We start from the raw sequence: 21,492 nt of genomic DNA, 5'->3' as shown, positions 1-21,492 counted from the left end.
TTGGAGCAAAGGCCAACAAAATACCTGGGTTGTTCCCAACATCAGGTGACATTTTCATATTAATAGCACCTTTGGAAATATTTTTAGTGAGAAAAATGGAGTGTTAAATATCAGCCACTCTCCATGGAAACATTAAATTTAAATCTTGAAATAATGTTTAAAAGACTTCATAATAATCAGCATAATTATTAATTACGACATATAATTAAAGGTATCCATCCATTTGGGTCCCGGGAGTGCTGGAGCCTATGCCAGCTATATATTGGCAGCAGGTGGGGCGCACCTTGAACTGGTTGCCAGCCAATTGCAGGACACATACAGTGAAGAAAATAAGTATTTGAACACCCTGCTATATTGCAAATTCTCCCAATTAAAAATCATTGAGTGGTCTGAAATTTTCATCGTAGGTACATGTCCACTGTGAGAGACAATCTAAAAAGAAAAATCCAGAAGTGACAATGTATGTTTTTTTAAATGATTTATTTGTGTGATACAGCTGCAAATAAATATTTGAACACCTGTCTATCAGCAAGAATTCTGACCCTCAAAGACCTGTTAGTCCGCCTTTAAAAGTCCACCTCCACTCCATGTATTATTCTGAGTCAGATGCACCTGTGTGAGGTAACTGCATAAAGACATCTGTCCACCCCATACAATCAGTAAGAGTCAAACTTGTTACATGGCTAAGACCAAAGAGCTGTCCAAAGACACCAGAGACAAAATTGTACAACTCCACACGGCTGGAAAGGGCTACTGTGAAGTATGGGGGTGGTAGTATAGTGCTTGGGGGTGTTTTTCTGCACATAGGACAGGCCAACTGCACTGTATTAAGGAGAGGATGACCGCGGCCATGTAGAAACAACCATTCACAATCACACCTAAGGGCAATTTAGAGTCTCCAGTTAATGCATGTTTGTGGGATGTGGGAGGAAAATGGATTTGAGGAAATTTATTTCAGAAGTGTGTCTAACACTTGTATCTTTCAGACTTAATTAGTGCCAAGAAGTAGCTCTTGGATCTTTAAATTGCCTTTAGGTTTGAGTGTGAGTATTGTCTGTCTCTATGTGCCCTGCGATTGGCTGAAAATCAGTTCAGGGTATACCTGCCATCTTGTGCCTGATGATAGCTGGAAAAGGCTCCAGCTCTCCCATGACTCCTGTGAGGATAAGCGGCTCAGAAAATGAATGAATGGAATAAATAGCTCTTGGTTTAAAAAGATTTGTGACCCCTGTTGTAGGTAATGATGAATTCTATGGGTGCCCTATATAAATTCATCAACAGCCGTTATGGGAGCTATGTTTTCAGCAGCATCTTATTTCATTGATCTGATTGAAAATGTTCAAAATTGAAACAAACTTTTATATCACTTGGTTTTGTGGAATTTTTCATTTATTGTTTCATTTTGTGTCAAGTTTCAAGGGCCTAGTGGTGGACCTTGAAGATGGAAACTTAGTGAAACTTGCTGAAGATGGAACTGTTTTGAGGTATGCTTTTGCATTATAAAACACACATGGAAAACAACTAAACACAATGGCCCTTTCACATTCGCCTTTTAAAATGACCTCTTCCTCACCTTTTTACCAAAATGCTGTCCTGTGTGAAATGGCGCACCAAGTTTTAACACCAGACACCCTCCCCTTGCCTATTTACTGTATGTTGAAAATGATGTTGTGCTGTTATTGCCGCACATTAGTTTGTAAACGCATTGTGTCCCATTTCATTGTCTTCTTCTTCATTTCCTTTCAGCTTGTCCCGGTAGGGGTCGCCACAGCGTGTCATCTTTTTACATCTTAGCCTATCTCCTGAATCCTCCTCTCTAACCCAAAGTGCCTTCATGTCTTCCCTCACAACATCCATGAACCTTCTCTTTGGTCGTCCTCTTGCTCTTTTGCCTGGCAGCTCCATCCTCAGGACCCTTCTACCAATACTCACTCTTTCGCCTCTGGACATGTCCAAACCATCGAAGTATGCTCTCGCGAACCTTGTTTCCAAAACATCCAACTTTGGCTGTCCCTCTAATGAGCTCATTTTTAATCCTATCCAACCTGCTCACTCCTAGCAAGAACCTCAACATCTTCATTTCTGCCACCTCCAGTTCTGCTTCCTGTTATCTCTTCAGTGCCACTGTCTCTAATCTGTACATTATGGCCGGCCTCCCCACTGTTTTATGAACTTTGACCTTCATCTACCAGAGACTCTTCTGTGACATAACACACCAGCCACCTTCCCCCAGCTGTTCCAACCTGCTTGGACCCGTTTCTTGACTTCCTTACCACACTCACCATTGCTCTGGATATTTGATCCCAAGTATTTGAAGTCGTCCACCCTCACTATTTCTTCTCCCTGGAGCCTCATTCTTCCTCCTCCACCCCTCTCATTCCCGCACATATATTCTGTTTTACTTTGGCTAATCTTCATTCCTCTCTGTCAGGTTCACCAATCAGACATTCATTAAACAGGACGAAAAAGGAAGCAAAGACACCAGTTCAAGTCTCGGGAGGAGAGAGGCGAGGAACTGTCTCGTACAGTTCACCACTGCACTCTCTGATTATCCACAGCATTATTATTTTTGAGACGTCCCTTGTTTACATGGATGTTACAAAAAGGAGACGACAAGCAAAACAGTTTGAAAAAAAGTGTACATGTTTTGTTCATGTGCGTGTGCGTGTGTGTGAGATTGCTTAATACATGTGTGCTCATCATTTCTTTAACAGGCACCAGTTCTAACAGTTCTGATGATTAGATGTTTTTGTTCTTGCTATCTCCTGCTAGGAGGCTGCCACGTTATCTAGGGCAGAGTAAAGCATTTCTTTATTAGAAGCAAATGTATGATAATTATGATCACAATGATTCCTACATTTGCTACCACGTTTTCTAGAGCAGAGCAAAGCATTCTTCATTGCAGGCAGAGGCAGTAACTGAATTAGAGCAGAGCAAAGCATTTCTTAATTGCAGGCAGAGACAGTAACTGAATTTGAACAAAGCAAAGCATTTCTTCATTGCAGGCAGAAACAGTCACTGAATTGGAGCAGAGTAAAGCATTTCTTCATTGCAGGCAGAAAGTCTTTTAATTATATTTACAATTATTTTTACATTATCCCCCTATCCTACATGTGCTCAAATCCTCACATCATCTAATAGATCATCCTTTCGGCTTTATTCCACAGAGTCGTATTTATGAAAACAAACATAGTTACACTCGGAGGAAAATATAGTACTAATTACTTGTAATCTTCTGAATCAGAGAACAGGTCTGTAAGTCATAACATCATCATCGTGGTCAACAACATCACTGTCATTAACCTGTTGTGCCAATAGTGGATATATTTCTGCCAATTTTGAATTTGTCGGGGCAATAGCAGTGGTTATAAGTTGGTTAAGTAATGCCCTTATGCAGGCAATACAACAACATCCAGACAATGTAAGAATAGCTGCAAACACAGCTATAGAAACAAGGACAGAGAACACCAAGTTTTTATACTTGACAAACATTTTTCCCACCACTCAGACCAGGCTGATGTGCTCATGCCAGAGTGCTCCTTCATCTTGTGGTTCAGGGTGTGGAGGCCTTGAGTGGCCCTTGTGAGTGATCCATCAGGTGCTGTGTTATTTGGAGTAAACGTACACTGGTCACCGAACATTGCGCAGACGCCACCCACGGGCAGGAGCATGTCGACCGCTATGCGGTTCTGGAACGCCATGAGTGAGGTTTCAGCTAGTTGCTCTTTTATGGCAATAAAGCCTGCTTCCGTTTAGTTACCTAGTTTCTGTACATTATAATGAATGTAGTTGATTCTGTCAACATTTTATCCATAACAAGATGGATTCCCATCCTGCAGCAATCTGGTTAACCAAGTTATACTCATCTGGTACGCCTCGTGGGATGCCGATTGCATCAATGTATGTCGTATCGCCATCTTTCCAAGAGGTCCTTCGCCTTCAGGAAAAAAACGAGTGGAGGTCCAAAGATGGATGCAGCCAATTGTATATCCTCTGCTGTGGATGGAAACACAGTCACAGGTAGGAGCAGTGATATCAGTGCACACGTTCCTGATGCATTTATCAGTGTGTCATACAACTTTTGGCCACCGCACCACCACCACACATCGCTGCGTGGGAGCAGAGGGGCATTTTGGCGATGGATAACATGACACCATGTTTTGTTGAGACTTCCCATTTTAACACCTGTCCCTGTAAAGTTAACACAGGAGAAATTGGCTAATGCAACATTAGTAGAAAATATCGGTTTGTCATTTACTGCATTAGTTGTTGGATAAACACTATTCCATTTCTGACAAGTGGTGTTAAGAGTTATTTTTGTCATTACTTCCAGGGTGCACTGTGGTGGGATTGCTGCTGGAATGACATGTAGTAGTGGACTGGGGCCCATGCAGGTGATGCAACTATAGTTTACCATCCTATCTGCATTCTCCATTAACAACAACCAATTATTTCGTACTAGTGAAATACCGGTCACTGCCAAAAAATGTCCATCCTGTTTTTTTGGTTGAAATATTTCAACCCCCTCCATAGTATACGGGCTCTTTTGTCTGGCATTTGGGTTCAGGGTAGCGTTAAATTGGCAAATGGTGAGAAGGAAATGGGGGTTTCCTTTGACATAAGCCCATAGATGGAATCCCCAGCAAGGTGTGGTAGAAGGCTTAAAGGCTGGTGGAATAATTGAACCTTTAGCTAAATTTACTTGTATTGTACGGCCTGTTTCTGTCTTAAGCAAGGTCATTAGGCGTTTGTGATGTCGAGAGTATGATGATGTTCCCCAGGAGGGGGTCCATCTGTTACCTTTGTCCGCCATCAGGGTGTTCCACCTGGAGTCTCGTACATTATTTGTCAGATACCATTTATTTGATCTATGCCTTATTCCTTGCAGGGTCCCTTTATTTGAGTGTTCAGTTAGACTCGACCTGGGAATTAAAATAGTGCTTAGCTGATTCATTGGAAGGCACATATGGAGTCCTGCCCTCATGCCGAGGTGACTGCCGCATAGTTGTTTATCAATTTTATTTGAAATGAGGTTGCGCCTCTTTAGCTTATGTGTAGTAGGCATAGTTGACTGAGTATAATTATTGGTTATGTTACGTGTTTTTGTCAGCTGTGCAGGTGTCCAAAGGTACCATATGAACAAAAATATCATAATTGATGTCGCAGTTGCAGCCCAACGTGCTATGATTTCACTTCGCCATCTTGAAGTCATGTCGACCAAGTCACCCCTAAATGAGTCAGGTGTCTTTTAAATCTTCACCAGCCTTCAGGTATTTTCAGATACTATAAATCTGCACCCACCGTATGCTGGTCTTTGCTCACCTTTCCCTTCGGGTGACTCAGCTGAGATGACCTTTTTACAGCGTGTAAGTTGTATCCACGTGTTTCTTTCTGCTATTTTCACTGCTGTCGGTGTAGTCAGCAATACTTGAAATGGGCCTTCCCACTTTGTACCATGCCAGTACTTCTTCTTTATGCTGCGTGTCAGCACCCAGTTGCCTGGCACCACCAGTTGTTGATCCTGTTGGGAAGTAATATCCCATTCTGGTAATTTAAGTTCACTTCTTTTTTGTAATGTTTTTCTCATGTAGTCTGCTAAATTTGCCTCGTCATCTATCTCCCATTGTGTGGAAAATATCGGTAATTTATATGGTCTCCCAAACAGTGTTTCAAATGGAGTGAGACCTGTTATGCTTGTTATGTTGATGTGTAGTTTGACTAGATCTATACATTGCGTCCATGGTCTGTATGTTTCTTCCATGCATTTCTTCATTCTATTCTTAATTGTGCCGTTCATTCTTTCTACCAACCCTGCACTTTGTGGATGATAAGAACAGTGGTGTTTCAAGTTAATGTGGAACATGTGTCCTATTTTGTCAAGCATTTTGTTTACAAAGTGTGTTCCATTATCACTATAAATGGTCTCTGGGATACCATATCATTGTATGATGTCTTTGCATAATGCTTTTGCTACTGATGGCGCATCAGGTTGTTTATTCGGGAATACTTTTACCCATTTTGAAAAAGCATCAATGATGACTAAACAGTATTGTTTTCCCTCACTTTTGTTTAGTTCAATGAAATCCATGTGTATTCTCTGAAATGGATATGTAGCCTGAGGAAACTGACCACGTTTTGGACGCACATTCCCTTGTGGATTATGCCGAGCACAGGTCAAAGAAGCCCTGCAAATTTTTTTTGCATACAAGTTCAATCCATAGGTTGTATAATGCCTTTGTACAAAGGCTACCATTCCCCCTGTTGAGACATGAGACTTCCCGTGGCTCAATATTGCCGCCCACTTAATTTTTTGGTAGAATAGGTTTTGTCTGTGCTGACATAAATCCCATTTTGTAATGTGGCGCCTTTATTTTCCCACATTTTTAGTTCTGCTGGCAAGCTTTGTTGTTGCATTTTGTTTAACACATCATTTGAAAGTATGTCTTCATCTGTTGCATGGTCAGCTAATCCCATAAAGGTTTTGGCTGCTACTTCTTTTGGTGTTTTATCTGCAAGTGCATTTCCTAATGATACTTTGTCTGTATTTGATGTGTGTGCTGCACATTTACATATGGCTATTTCTTTTGGTAATTGAACTGCTATGAGCAAATTTTGTAGTAGCTCTGCGTGTGTCACTGGTTTTCCTGTAGATGTCACCATTCCTCTGTTTTTCCAGTATTGCGCAAATATGTGACATGGAGCAAAAGCATATTGGCTGTCTGTGTAGATTGTAACACATTTTTCTTTCATTAATTTACATGCCTCAGTTAGTGCCACTATTTCTGGAGCTTGTGATGAATAGTGTGATGGCAACGGTTCAGCTTTTAAAATGTGTTTCTGTTACTACAGCATGTCCCATTTGTGTTTTTCCAAAATTATTCTTTTTTGATGATCCATCTACAAAAAAGATTTGTCCTGTTTCTAATGGTTGGTCTTTTAAATCTGGTCTGCATTTAGTAGTTTGTTCAGATAATTCTTGGCAGTCATGTTGTTCTCCCTCGTCAGGGAGTGGTAGAAGGGTAGCTGGGTTTAAAACAGTACATCTTTCCAGTGTGAGGTGTGGTTGAGATAACAATATGGCCATGCATGATAGATGTCTAGCTGGGGACAAAAACGTCATATTGGTCTGTAGCAGTAGGCCTGACACGGCATGTGGCACCCTTAGTGTTAGTGGGTGAAAAAGCATGATGGAGGAACTACTCTCAACAGCCATTGAGGCTGCAACCACAGCCCTGACGCAATGAAGATGCACATGCTACACTATCCAGTTTGGATGAGAAATATGCCACTGATCGCATTTTTTTCTCCCTAGGTTTGAGTCAGTAATGATGTCATATATTCTCCTTTGCAATCTACCATTTGAACAAAGAGTTTTGAATAGTCAGGTAATGCTAAAGCTGTACTTGACACCAAAACTTGCTTTTTCTCACAAAAGGCCCGCTCTGCCCCAGCTGTCCAATTTATTTGGGATGTCATTTTTAAATTTTCCTCATGCATTATTTTTGATAACGGTGCCGTTATTTCAGCAAAATTCGGTATCCAGGCTCGGCAGTAATTTGTAAGGCCTAAAAATGACTTTTGTTTTTTTTGTTAATGGTCTGTGAGCTTGTAGAATGGTTGTCTTCCTATCTTCCAAAATTGTTGGCCGCCCCCCCTACTCAAACTGTGACCAAGATACTTTACTTGTTCCCTACACATTTGCAGTTTCTTCTTGCTTATTTTGTGACCCTCTTCTGCCAAATGCTTGAGTAATGCTATCGTATCTTGTCTACAGGTTTCCAGATCAGGTGAAGCTACAAGCACATCATCTACGTAGACTATAATTTGACTGCCCCCTGGGGGTTGAAACTTGGACATGCTTGCTGTCATTACTTGTGAATAGATTGTTGGACTTTCACAATACCCTTCGGGCAATCTTGTGAATGTATATTTTTTCCCTCTGAACGTGAATGCAAACCAAAACTGGCTGTCTTTGTCTACTGGGACTGAGAAAAATGCATTACTTATGTCTACCACTGTGAAGACAGCAGCGTCTGGTCTCAAATTGCTTAAAAATGTGTGTGGGTCAGGGACACAAGGAGCTCTTTGTATTACTGCTGAATTTACTGCTTGTAAATCCTGGACCATCCTCCATCCCACCGAAGGAGGGGCCTTTTTTACAGGAAATATGGGTGTGTTGCATGGTGAGTCATTACACTCCACTATCACTCCTGCCCTTCAGCAAGTCATCAAGTACTGGTTTTACTCCCTCTAGTGCATCTGGTTTCAGTGGATATTGTCGCACACAGGGCCCATACTCAGGTTTGGGTCTGATTTGTATCGGTAATGCTCCTTTTATGAGTCCTACATCTGATGGTCCTTGTGACCATAATTTATCAGGCACACCTTTTAACAAATCCTCCTCATCTTCAGTGAGGCCTAAAAGGGTTAAATTTGTTTCATCTGGTCAGTATGAGTGTAACCCCATTTGTATTTGCACTGTCCAATGAAGTGTTTTTCTGTACAGTTCGGTCTCCTCACTATAATCTAAGCCTGGTTCTATTTCTGTCCAATCAGAAACATTTCGTGCTACTTGTACAAATTGTCCCAAAATCTTAAAATCCTGCACAGTTTGTTTGTATAATGATATATGTGGGGGTGTCAATTCCTTGTATAATGCAATTAGTTTGTCGGTTTGTCAGTCAGTCTTGCTCCTGCCACCACTACTGATATACCATCTGAGTACAGATAATCAATAGTCATGTTGGCTGGTGTGTTCTGTAATAGTTTTATCTTGTACTGTTTATCAGACCCTTCTGTATTTTTGTACCACATGGTCACATGCAGTGAGTCACTCCCCATTTTATCTTGTGGTTGTTCAATTATGTCTCGGGCTGTTTGCAGCAAGAGATCTCCTGTTCTTGTGGGAAGTTTGTTTGGAATGTCTAAGGTGTAATAATAGGGTGTTGGGTTTCTATTTTGTCAGACATTCAACTGTCCTCCCAGTAATTCTGTTTTTCTTTTTACTTCTATAATTCCTGTTGGAGAGGGCACTAAGCCCAGTCCTAGTTTGAGCAAGCCATCTCTTCCCAACAAATTTACAGGGCAATCTGGGACCATGAGAATTGTCAATTTACAGGACTCTCCAAGGGGGTCTAACACCCATAGAGGATTTGTTTCAGTGACTAGAGAGAGCCTTCCCTGAGCTGTTCTGACAAACACTTTCCTTCCTGACATGGTGCATCCTGGAATGCTCTCTCTACATGCTGTTTTACATGCCCTTGTGTCACACAAAAATTTCATTGACTTCCTGTTCACAAGCAGTTCCTCCTCAGGTCTAGCCACATCTAATGCAAGAATTTCCTGTAAATTTAATTCAATATCTGTTTCTTGAGCATCGGTGGTGACATTTTGATGGGAAGGTGGCTGCTCTAGTCATGTGGTGGTGGGCATTTTGTTTCTAGGGCAGTCGTGTGAAATGTGACCTTTTTCTCCACAACACCAGCAAATAATTTCTTTTTGATCAAATTCACGCCTCCTCCCCATTACTCCTCCCCTGCCTCTTCCTCATCTGCGGCCACGATTATTAAATGTTTCGCATAAAGCTCCATAAATTTCTCCTTCCTCTGTCAGAAAGGTGTCAACTTTCTTTTTCTTATTTTGTAGCACTCTTTCTGCGTGTTGTGCTTAGTTAATGTATTGTTCCAGGGTTCCAATTGGTTTGTCAACCCAATGTTTTTCAATCCATTTTTTTATAGAACTTTTTGAATTAGCATGGAGAGCATTTTTTAATTGCTCTTGATACACACTGCCTGAAGTATGATCTTCAGGAATGCCGCTGTTTGCTTTGAAACATGCAGTCATTCTGATTCTATATTCTTCTAATGTTTTCATCTTTTTGTTTTGCTCTTCCAATGGCAGTATAATTAGCTCTTTGTCTGAATCTAGCAGAAGTGCGTTCTATTAATCCTTTAACGCGATGATTAAGTTCCCTACTGTGGTGGGGGAGTAATTCGTTCTTATCGTTTGGGTTCCAATCTCCTCTGATACTGTGCCAATCTCCCTTCATTGCTGTCATCCAAATTTGTTCGACTTCCACACCATTTAAATGGTAAGACTTTCTTAAGTCTTCCATTCTCTGGACGAATTCTGTTACATCAACTTTATGAGATGTGATACTATGGCCCTTTTCACATCATCTTGAGTCCAGGTTCTATGTACCAAAATGGTGGGTAGTTGATCATCTTGAATATTAGGATTTGCCACTTCTATCATGGGATATGTTTCTTCAATGTTTTCGTCGGACTGCTCTATTTTTGGCATGGGAGAGAAAGTCTTTTCCCATGTTTTTGACCATTCCATTTCTGCTCCTCCTGATCTAGTTACTCTATTTGTTCCTCCATAGTGTGGGGGAGGTGAAGGAGGTGAAGGGGGTAAAGGCGGATACAGCACTGGATACCCCAGAGCAGTTGGCGTTATAACTGGGGTGGTGGTGTGTGGGTGTGTAACTCCCTGCTTCCCTTCCTGCCTTACTCCTACTGGTCCTGTCTCATCATCTTCCTTTCTATGAAACATAATTGATTCCTCTTTCTTATTGTCTATTTTTTCCCGTTCTTCCTTTTCTATCCTTTTTTTCCCTTTTCTTTTTATGGCGATTAACATCCAAAACTCTGTATCGTCATAGCCATCTTTACTCTCTTTTTTTTATCATTTTTGTGTGTGTTTCTTATTTTATCCTGCAGGTTAACTATTTTTTGTGTATTGACCTGGCCAGCAAAGCCATATTTTGTTATCCATAAATCCAGATATTTTATTTTAGAAGGACATTGGCTTTCTACAAACTTCCAATCCTTACATGGTAATTTTTGTCTTAAAATCCTCTGTGTTAACTATTTTGCTGGATGATTTTCCCATGTTGAAGTCAGCAGTTCACCTAGAGTGACTAAACTGACTTCCCCTGAACAGGGTGACAATTACGTTCCTTTTGAGGTAATTCTCAAGCCTCTACCACAAGTGGCGGAGAATTCTTACCTCTGCATCCTCAAACAGTTGTCACTCAATTTCCTGTTCAAATGAGGTAGCCAACCTCCACTCACACTTTTACACATGCACACGTTTCACGGAGCTCACGTACAGGACACACCTTGCCCTTTTCTCAGTTTTATAGACTAATTAGTCTACTCAATAGTGACTAGTATTCTTGAGGTTTGGTTCTGCCGCAGTCACCCAGACGCGCATTCACTCATTCCGCATGAGTGTGGGAGTTTCCTACTCACCAGAGATGTCTTCACTTCCTTCGGCTTCTCGTCAACCCTCAGCCTCCAGACGCAAAGTTGAGGCCCAGTCCCGGAAAGGGTCTCAAGTGCCGTGGCCCCGGTCTTTGCCTGGACGTCGACTCGGCCCCTGGAAACCTCAGGTATCTTGAGATCCGGCTCGAAGGACCAAGTAAATGTCAGGTTCACCAATTAGGTATTCATTAAACAGGACAAAAAAGGAAGCAAAGACAACAGTTCAAGTCTTGCGAGGAGAGAGGAGAGGAACTGTCTCGTACAATTCACCATTGCACTCTCTGATTATCCTCTCCTCGGCACCTCTATTTATTTATTTTTGAGACGTCCCTTGTTTACATGGATGTAACAAAAAGGAGACGACAAGCAAAACAGTTTGAAACAAAGTGTAGATATTTTGTTCATGTGCGTGTGTGTGAGATTGCTGAATACATGTGTGGTCATCATTTCTTTAACAGGCAGCAGTTCTAACAGTTCTGATGTTTTTGTTTTTGCTATCTCCTGCTAGGAGGCTGCCACGTTATCTCGGACAGAGTAAAGCATTTCTTTATTAGAAGCAAATGTATGATAATTATGATCAAAATTATTCCTACACTCTCCTTTGTAGTGCATGTCTCTACCTTTCTAATTGTTCCTCCCCTTGATCCCTGCTTTCACTGTATATCACAATATCATCCGCAAACATCATTGCACAAGGTGATTCCAGTCTAACCTCATCTGTCAGCCTATCCATTACCACAGCAAACCGGAAACTATCTCGATTCTTAATCACCCTTACCTGTTGCACACTTTCCATCTCTATCCCTCTGTCTGGCCAACCTGTAGAGATCCTTTTCTCCTTCTTTTGTGTCCAATCTGGTGTACATGTCATCATATGCCTCTTTTTAGCCTTCGCCACCTCTACATTTGTCCTACGTCGCATCTCAATGTATTAATTTCGCCTCTCCTCAGTCCTCTCAGTGTCCCACTTCTTCTTCGCTAATCTCTTTCCTTGTATGACTTCCTGTATTTTGGGGTTCCACCACCAAGTCTCCATCTCCCCATTCCTAGAAGACACACCAAGTACTCCCCTGCCTGTCCCTCTGATCACCTCGACTGTCGTAGTCCAGTCAGAGCTCCTCTTGTCCATCGAGAGCATCTCACCTCTTTCCAAAAGGCCGCACAACATTCTTGCTTTCTCAGCTTCCACCACATGGTTCTCTGCTCTACCTTTTGTCTTCTTAATCTTTCTAAACACCACCAGTCATCCTACACACCACCATCCTATGGTGTCAAGCTACACTCTCCCCTACCACTACATTACAGTCTGTGACCTCCTTCAGATTACATTGTCTGCACAAAATACAATCCACCCGCGTGCTTCTACCTCCACTCTTGTAATTCACTCTATGTTCCTGAGACTTCTGGGAAAAAGGTGTTCACTACTGCCAGTTCCATCCTTTTTGCAAAGTTCACCACCATGTGTCCCTCAAAATTCCTTTTCTGGATGCCATACTTACCCATCACTTCTTCATTGCCCCTGTTTCCTTCACAAACATGCCCATTACAATCTTCACCAATCACAACTCTCTCTCTGTCTGGGATGCTTAGAACTACTTCATCTAGTTCCTTCCAGAATTTCTGTTTCAACTCTAGGTCACATCCTGGCTGTGGGGCATAGCCGCTAATCACATTATACACAACACCTTCAGTTTCAAATTTCAGTCTCATCACTCGATCTGATACTCTTTTCATCTCCAAGACATTCTTAGCCAGCTCTTCCTTTAAAATAACCCCTACTCCGTTTCTCTTCCCATCTACTCCATAGTAGTATAATTTAAAACTTGCTCCTAAACATCTAGCTTTTCCACCTGCTTTCTTGGATGCACAATATATCAACCTTTCTCCTAATCATCACGTCAACCAACTCCTGAGCTTTTCCTGTCATAGTTCCAACATTCAAAGTCCCTACACTCAGTTTTAGGTTCTGTGCATTCATCTTCTTCTGCCGACGAATCCGGTTTCCTCCTCTTCTTTGACTTCAACGCACATTAGCTGAATTTCCACCAATGCCCTGCAGTTTAGCAGTGCTGGGGTCGGTCGTTGTTAACCCGCGCCACGACCGATCCGATACCGTATTCTTTTGAGTAACGCTCCTATTTGTTTTGGCACAGTTTTAGGCCAGATGCCCTTCCTGCATTTATCCGGGCTTGGGACCAGCCTACAGATTGCACTGGCCCGTGCCCCCATAGGGCTGCATTGTCCCATTTCATTGTGTTCTGAAAAAAGTACAAGTGACCGAATCCCATCGATCGATCAAAAGCGTTTGTTGATGTTCATGTTCTTGTGTTCTTTAAAAAGTAGGCTGAGTATAAAAGTGTGCATTCTTTCTTCGATTAGAGCAACACATGGGACTACTGACCTCAGCACAGAAGAGATCATCAAACATTATGGTCCAAAAAGAGAGTGGAAGCACTTTAACAGCCTCAATACCTCTTTTGCAAGATCTGGTATTTTTCATTACTTTGTCTTGCATAATCTGTTTTGTTGAACTGAAATACCTAATTTTGATTATTACTTTTACTATATATGTATATATATTATATATATTATCATTTTATCAATTTGGTATTTTTGTTTTTGAATATGCAGCTAAATACTATTTGTATGACAACTACTTTGATCTACCTGGTGCTCTCCTCTGCGGAAGAATTGTAGACATGTTACATGAGGTAATATTTAATCAAAACTATGTACTGTACGTAGTTTTATGCAAAATGTTGAAAATCCAATAAAAAAACACCACTAAAAATATTTTTATTTAATGTATATTTTGTGAACAGTGGGGAAATGAAGTGAATTCAGACTTTTGGAAAGACATGGTAGCTGCCATTGACCACAATTACAACACATCAGCATTTAGAGGTATGAATTTTATTCAAAGCCCCATTACCTTTTGATTTGATCGAATTTGCATGCCAACACTGGCCAAGTAGCCAAATGCCAATGGATTTCACCAGTGGCTCGTAACATTGCCTCTCCTGCTAACCACTTTGGCAGGTTGAGTTTTATGTGAACTATGGTACGTGTCATGTAGGTGACATAGTGGTACTGTGTTTTTGATGATGTTCTTAAAGACAACAGAGTGAGTGACGGTTGAGGCATGTCACAAGACAAAAGAATCTGAATATGTATTAATACATTAAAATAAACTGAGCAAATGAACACACATACTGCAATGTCTGCTGCGGTTACTAGGGTATAATTATCTAAAATCAATAATAAAGTCAATCAGTAATTCAAAATTTTACACAGAGCCGCTAGTCATTAGAGGAGTTCCAGTATATGTCATTGCAGTTTTCCCAAATGGCATCCGACATAATAAACCAGGGCTATTTAACGACTGGCCTGCTTGAAATTTTAACTTTCTCTCTTCATGCTCTGCAATTGGATGGCAGCAGCTTCAGGGTGTACAACCCGCCCCCTGCCTGAAATCAACTGAGATAGAAGCCAGCACACCCACGACCTTAATAAGCGGATAAGGAGGTCAGAGAACGGATGAATGGCCCACCAGACTTCACTATTGGATGTAACATGTTCTAACGCTTGTGTTTACAGTGATTAATAAAATCATGGTGATACAAAAACCCATATGATGACAAGTTTGTACCAGGTCGCACAAAATTCCAAACATCAAAAAGTCCGCCTAAGAGGATGAGACTACGTTGTTGTTCGCTACAAACTTTGAGAAACAAGATATGCTTCAAAATGTCTCTTAAAGCTGAATAAAATCCAAAGTAGATGTTGAAAACTGCCAATTACAGAAGGAATGAAGTGAGAAGTACAACAAGTATTAAACCGGTACCCTGGTAATAGGGATTTGAGACCTTTTACCGAGTCAGAAACTGGAAACGACTGCATGCTTCCTGTCATTTAATAAGTGAGTTGACAAAACAAGGCAGCTTGTCACTTTAACTATTAAAAATTGCCTCTCAGACACACCAGCTCTTGGGAGAATAGAAGCATTTGAAAAGGATGTTTCAGGAAAGCAGGATGTATCTCTGTTGCTGTGGGCAAATCAAATCATTGTATTGACATAGTCTAGCAGAAGTGGAAATGCTAAAATGAATTTCTTTTCATCTTATTGAAGTTGATATTTTAAAAGAGACACACCAAAGTCTGTGTGGTGGTTCAGACTGAGAAGTCTACTACCATATGTATGGTGGAACTTGTACCATTAAACATTTATGTAATTTTGCTTTGGTTGTGTACAGGGTTCAAACACATGTGTAGTCCTAGTTCTTTATTGTAGCTGGAATCTTATTAAACATAATTATTCAACATCAAAATTATGGATTGTGACAATTCTGAGTGGCAAATAACTCTATCCACTATCCACAGTGGCTGGTGAGCAAAAAAGGGAATTTCAAGCCCTGCATTCAACCTACCTACTTTGTTGTTCTGTATGTCACATCAGCATAAAGAATGCAATTCTGATTGCATGCTTCCCGATAACTGTCATCCCAGTCTCCTTAAGAACAGAACTCCCCCAAAATCTATGTCGAGGGGTGCAGCGCAATTTGCACGCATCTTCACTCTGATATAGCTCCTTGGGTACCTACATGTTAATATGTTTAAAGTTCCCTTGATTGATTATAATCACGATAACATAAATAAATGTAGTCAAATGTCTGTAGGATTTTTTTCAATACATGGTTTTGTGCATGCCATTCAGTAAACCACACTATGAGTGACTTGGGTTTTAAACAAAAGGCAGTTTATTCAGTACAAAACTATTTTTAATTGTAAATGATCGTCATGCCATGATTATTTTTTTTCTGACATTTCAGAGGATGCAGGAACTTATTTTCCCAATGTTAAGAGGGACCCTGGGCGTTATTTGCAGACCTGTTCTGAATCTGTTAAGAGTTGGCTATGGAGCATGAAGAATGCAGGGAAAGTCCTTCTCCTGATTACCAGCTCCCACAGTGACTACTGCAGGCTCATCTGTGAATACATCCTGGGGTATGCCTTCTCACTCAAGATTAACACAGCCCATTGAAACAATTATGAACGGTTTTGTTTCAGCATCAAATGAATTTATTTAACTGAAATGCTCTGTTCAGGTCTCACATGCAATTTTACCATTCTCTCAAACGTTCTTATAGTACTTTTATTTCATTAACACTGCTCATAGGTTGTTGGGGGTTTACTGCCTTGGTGGGGTCACCATGGGCAAAAAGGACGAGACAAATAATGGCTTAGAATTACCACAAACAATTTTGCACCAATTTTGCTCTGACCCGGATGTGGGTCACGAGGGTCTCCCCCACTGAGTCAAGCCTGAAGGTAGAGCTTGATGGCTGGTGGCCGGGCCTTCACCAACAGCATGGTCCCCCCTTCCCATGCGCTTGCCACCTATGGGAGGAAGTAAGGTGGATTGTAAATACGTAGTGGTCTGATCACTGGATACATAATCTAGCTCTTGGGGACCGGTGTGAAACTCATTCGTCAAAGGCCACATTGTATTTATGGTTTCCCTTGGAGGGGCGTTACAAGTGTGAACCCATATAAATATATGATGATCTCATATTATTACACGTGCAGTACACTACAAATTGATGAAAAGCTTGCTTTGAAATCAGAAGCCAAAAAAAAAAAAAATCACTAATTTATTCTAAAAGGTAGATTGTAACAAAAACTGCTTGCAATATCATAATGTTATTTAAAGAAAATTTCGAGTTTGGGAATTTTACCAACAAACGTTGAAGTCAACACACATGGTTTTCTTCCGGGCCTTGAGTTTGACACCTGTGCTGTCATTCTTTAGCCTTCGCACTGTAGCAGTGGCCATAAGGTGGTCATTACGTGTGGTGGCGGTAATGCTCAAACCATTTGGTGGATACCGACTGTTAGTAGTTCTTTTTGGGCCTGTAGAACTCCAGCAGGAGCTGATGGCTACTTACAGGCCAAGTGGCAGTGGGAGGACTTTGGTGAGGCAGAGGCTAAGTAGAACAACTTCTGGATGCCTTTGAGGAAATTCTGGCCCACCTTTGAGTGGCTTACGGCAGAGAAGCATTGGGCCTACGATACTGTATATAGCGGCTGGAAGAGTACTAACCTAGACTGTGAATGTTGCGAGTTAGTGGACCAGAATTTCCTTAAAGCTGTTTGAAAATCTTGGATTATGTGGGACTCACTGGTTGCGACTCTGCAACATTGCATCAACACCAGGGACAGACCTTTTTGGATGTTTGTGTTCTGAATACATGAGGATCACATTCCTTCACCTCCCCCTGGTAGTTTTTTTTTTTTTTTGTGAGGGGGTGGGGTTCAAGAGTCTTCTGCTTCTTTTTATTTCAGCTTGTCGTCTTAGGGGTCGCCACAGCATGTCATCTTTTTCCATCTAAGCCTATCTCGTGCATCCTCGTCTCAAACACCCACTGTCCTCATGTCCTCCCTCACAACATCCATCAACCTTTTCTTTGGTCTTCCTCTCGCTCTTTTGCCTGGCAGCTCCATCCTCACCACCCTTCTTCCAACATACTCATGCTCTGGCCTCTGAACATGTCCAAACCATCGAAGTCTGCTTTCTCAAACCTTGTCTCCAAAACATCCAACTTTGGCTGTCCCTCGAATGAACTCATTTCTAATCCTACCCAACTTTTTCACACCAAGCGAGAACCTCAGCATCTTCATATCTGCTACCTCAAGTTCTGCTTCCTGTTGTTTCTTCAGTGCCACCGACTCTAATCTGTACATCCTCACCACTGTTTTATAAACTTTGCCCTTCATCCTGGCGGATACTCTTCGGTCACATAGAACACCAGCCACCTTCCCAAACTGTTCTACCCCTCTTGGACCCGTTTGTTCACTTCTTTACCACACTATCCATGTATTGTTGACCCCAAGTATTTGAAGTCGTCCATCTTCGCTATCTCTTCTCCCTGGACCTTCACTCTTCCTCCTCTGTCCCTCTCATTCATGCACATTTATTCTGTTTTACTTCGGCGAATCTTCATTCCTCTCCTTTCCAGTGTGTACCTCCATCTTTCTAACTGTTCCTCCGCCTGTTCCCTGCTTTCACTGCAGATCACAATATCTGCGAACGTCATGGTCCAAGGGGAATCCAGTCTAACCTCGTCTGTCAGCCTATCCATTACTAAAGCAAACAGTAAGGGGTTCAGCGCGGTACCCTGATGCAGTCCCACCTCCACCTTAAATTCTTCTGACACACGGCACATCTCACCACTGTTCTGCTTCCCTCATACATGTCCTGTACTATTCTAACATATTTCTCCGCCACACCAGACTTGCGCATGCAGTACCACAGTTCCTCTCTTGGTACTCTGTCATAGGCTTTCTCTAGGTCTACAAAGATACAGTGTAGCTCCTTCTGACCTTCTCTGTACTTTTTAACGAGCATCCTCAAGGCAAATCGAGCATCTGTGTTACTCTTTCTAGGCATGAAACCATACTGTTGCTCGCAGATTCTTACTTCTGTTCTAGGTCTATTCTCCACTACTCTTTCCCGTAACTTCATTGTGTGGCTCATCAGCTTTGTTCCTCTGTAGTTTCCACAGTTCTGAACATCGTCTTTATTCTTAAAAATGGGGCCTAGCACAGTTTTCCTCCATTCTTCTGGCATCTTCTTTCCCGCTAGTATTGTATTGAATAAGTTGGTCAAAAACTCCACAGCCAACTCCCCAAATTGCTTCCGTATCTCCACTGGTATGTCATCGGGACCAACTGTCTTTTAATTTTTCATTCTGTTCAGTGGCTTTCTAACTTCTCCCTTACTAATCATTGCCACTTCCCAGTCATTCACGCTTGCCACTTCTCTTCCTTCTCTACAATTTTCTTCATTGATTAACTTCTCAAAGTACTCTTTCCATGTACTTAGCCCTATGTGGCACCAGTCAACATATTTCCATCGCTATCCTAAATCACCTTTACTTGCTGCACATCCTTCCCATCTCTATCCAACTGTCTGGCCGACCTGTCGAGCTCCTTTTCTCCTTCTTTCTCATCCAACCTGGAGTACATGTCATCATATGCCTCTTGTTTAGCCTTCGCCACCTATACCTTTGCCCTACGACACATCTCAATGTATTCCTTATGCCTCTCCTCAGTCCTCTCCGTGTCCCACTTCTTCGCTAATCTCTTACCTTGGATGACTTCTTGTATTTTGGGGTTCCACCACCAAGTCTCCTTCTCCCCTTTCTTACCAGAAGACACCCCAAGTACTCTCCTGCCTGCCTCTCTGAACACCTTGGCAGTAGTATTCAAGTGTTTTGGGAGCTCTTCCTGTCCATCAAGAGCCTTTCTCACCTCGTTCCGGAAGGCCACACAACATTCTTCCTTTCTCAACTTCCACCACATGATTCTCTGCTCTACTTTTGTCTTCTTAGTCTTCCTACCCCCTACCAGAGTCATCCTACACACCACCATCCCATGCTGCCGAGCTCCACTCTCCCGCACCAAAACCTGAGTCGGTAACCTCCTTCAGATTACACCGTCTGCACAAAATATAATCCACCTGTGCGCTTCTACCTCCACTCTTGTAGGTCACTCTATGTTCCACTCTTTTCTTTAAATAAGTGTTCACCACTGCCAATTCTATCCTTTTTGCAAAGTCCACCACCATCTGCCCCTCAAAGTTCCTTTGCTGCATGCCGTACTTACCCATCACTTATTCATCGCCCCTGTTTCCTTCGCCAACATGTCCATTGAAATCTGCACCTGTCACTACTCTCTCTCTCTCTGTCTGGGATGCTCAGGACTACTTTTCCTTCCAGAATTTCTCTTTCAACTCGAGGTCACATACTACCTGTGGGGCATAGCCGCTAATCACATTATACACAATGCCCTCAATTTCAAATTTCAGCCTCATCACTCGATCTGATACTCTTTTCACATCCAAGACATTCTTAGCCACCTCTTCCTTTAAAAAAAAAAAAAAACAAAACACTACCTCATTTCTTTTCCCATCTACTCCATGGTAAAATAATTTAAACCCTGCACCTAAACTTCTAGCCTTACACCCTCTCCACTTGCTTTCTTGGATGCAGAATATATCAACGTTTCTCCTTATCGTCATGTCAACTAACTCCTGAGCTTTTCCTGTCATAGTCCCAACCTTCAAAGTCCCTTCAAACAGTTGTAGGGTTTGTGCATTCTTCTTCTTCCGACTAAGCCACTTTCCTCCTCTTTTTTTGTCTGCAACCTCCATTATCTGAATTTCTACCTACGCCTTGTAGATTAACATTTCCAGTTGCAGGTGTAGGAAGCCTGTGCCACGACCTAACTGTTGTAGAATTCATATGATGAACGCTCATATATGTTTGGCACAGTTTTTCGACAGATGCCCTTCCTGACGCAGCCCTCTGCATTTTTCCGGGCTTGGGACCGGCCGACAGGTAGCACAATAATGTCCTGTCCAACAGGCTGCAGATAATCAAAAAGAAGCAATCAAATAAACAAAGTCAGCACAAAAGAAACACAATTTACAAACTACCTAATCTATGTTAAAGTTAAGGTCAAATGAATGCAATCACAATAAACACAGTCAGCACATAAGGTACACAAATCACATACTTCATGTGTTAAAAATATAAGGGATATGGCGATTTTAAAGGATACTTGGATGGGAAGGGATTCCTTGGTTCTCGACCACAATCAGTTCCAGAAGGCGGTTTGAAAACCGAATCAATATTTCCCATTACAATTAATGGAAGAAATAATGTGTTCAACCCTAAAAAAGTAGTCTTTTTAAAGCTTTTTTCCCTTTTTTCCTGATGACAAACTATATAATAGAAATACATGTATAGTTTAATACTTTATGCAAGAAAGTAATTTCAGGAATATATTCATTTTTTGGTTCAAATGTATGCTTTACTTGTCGACTAGGCTAGGCTGGAAGTGCATTGCCGTATTTGTAGCGACTCGGCCCCCAGCCTTGTAAACTATTTTTTTTATTAACAAAAGTACAGAATAACATTAAACGAGCAATAATGAAGGGGGAAAAAAGGCAACATTTTTTAAAATTTTTACACAAAGTAACATACAAAAACATTAACTTGTAACTCGAGTTAACGAAATCTTTCAAACACGCCCCCCAGTTTACTGTTGTTCGTGTATGAAAATTAAAAGCAACTTTTCAAGTTCCTCGAAGATCTGTGTCCTCTGATTGCTCAACACGGTTGCTCCTTTAGCAATATCACTTGCTTTAAGGACATCCTTGTGT

The 21,492-nt window shown here is 41.5% G+C and overlaps 1 protein-coding gene across 7 annotated transcripts in view; it reads left to right on the top strand.

Annotated features, from left to right (window-relative positions):
- The window catches only part of nt5dc1 (5'-nucleotidase domain containing 1), a 66,245-nt gene that overhangs the window by 12,572 nt on the left and 32,181 nt on the right, over positions 1-21,492 (top strand). For 5 of the 7 annotated variants that reach the window (XM_061811736.1, XM_061811734.1, XM_061811732.1 and 2 more), the window contains 5 exons: positions 1,413-1,484; positions 13,647-13,756; positions 13,899-13,978; positions 14,090-14,171; positions 16,097-16,271. In XM_061811736.1, coding sequence (XP_061667720.1) covers positions 1,413-1,484; positions 13,647-13,756; positions 13,899-13,978; positions 14,090-14,171; positions 16,097-16,271 — 519 coding nt within the window. Of the gene's footprint in view, positions 1-1,412; positions 1,485-3,093; positions 4,021-4,333; positions 4,395-11,297; positions 11,396-13,646; positions 13,757-13,898; positions 13,979-14,089; positions 14,172-16,096; positions 16,272-21,492 lie in introns of those variants that run through there. The other 2 variants (XM_061811730.1, XM_061811731.1) reach the window with 2 other exon arrangements.

Source organism: Syngnathoides biaculeatus, chromosome 23 (genome assembly GCF_019802595.1).
Source record: "Syngnathoides biaculeatus isolate LvHL_M chromosome 23, ASM1980259v1, whole genome shotgun sequence".
Lineage (NCBI taxonomy): Eukaryota > Metazoa > Chordata > Actinopteri > Syngnathiformes > Syngnathidae > Syngnathoides > Syngnathoides biaculeatus.
This window is presented reverse-complemented; position numbering and strand designations above follow the sequence as displayed.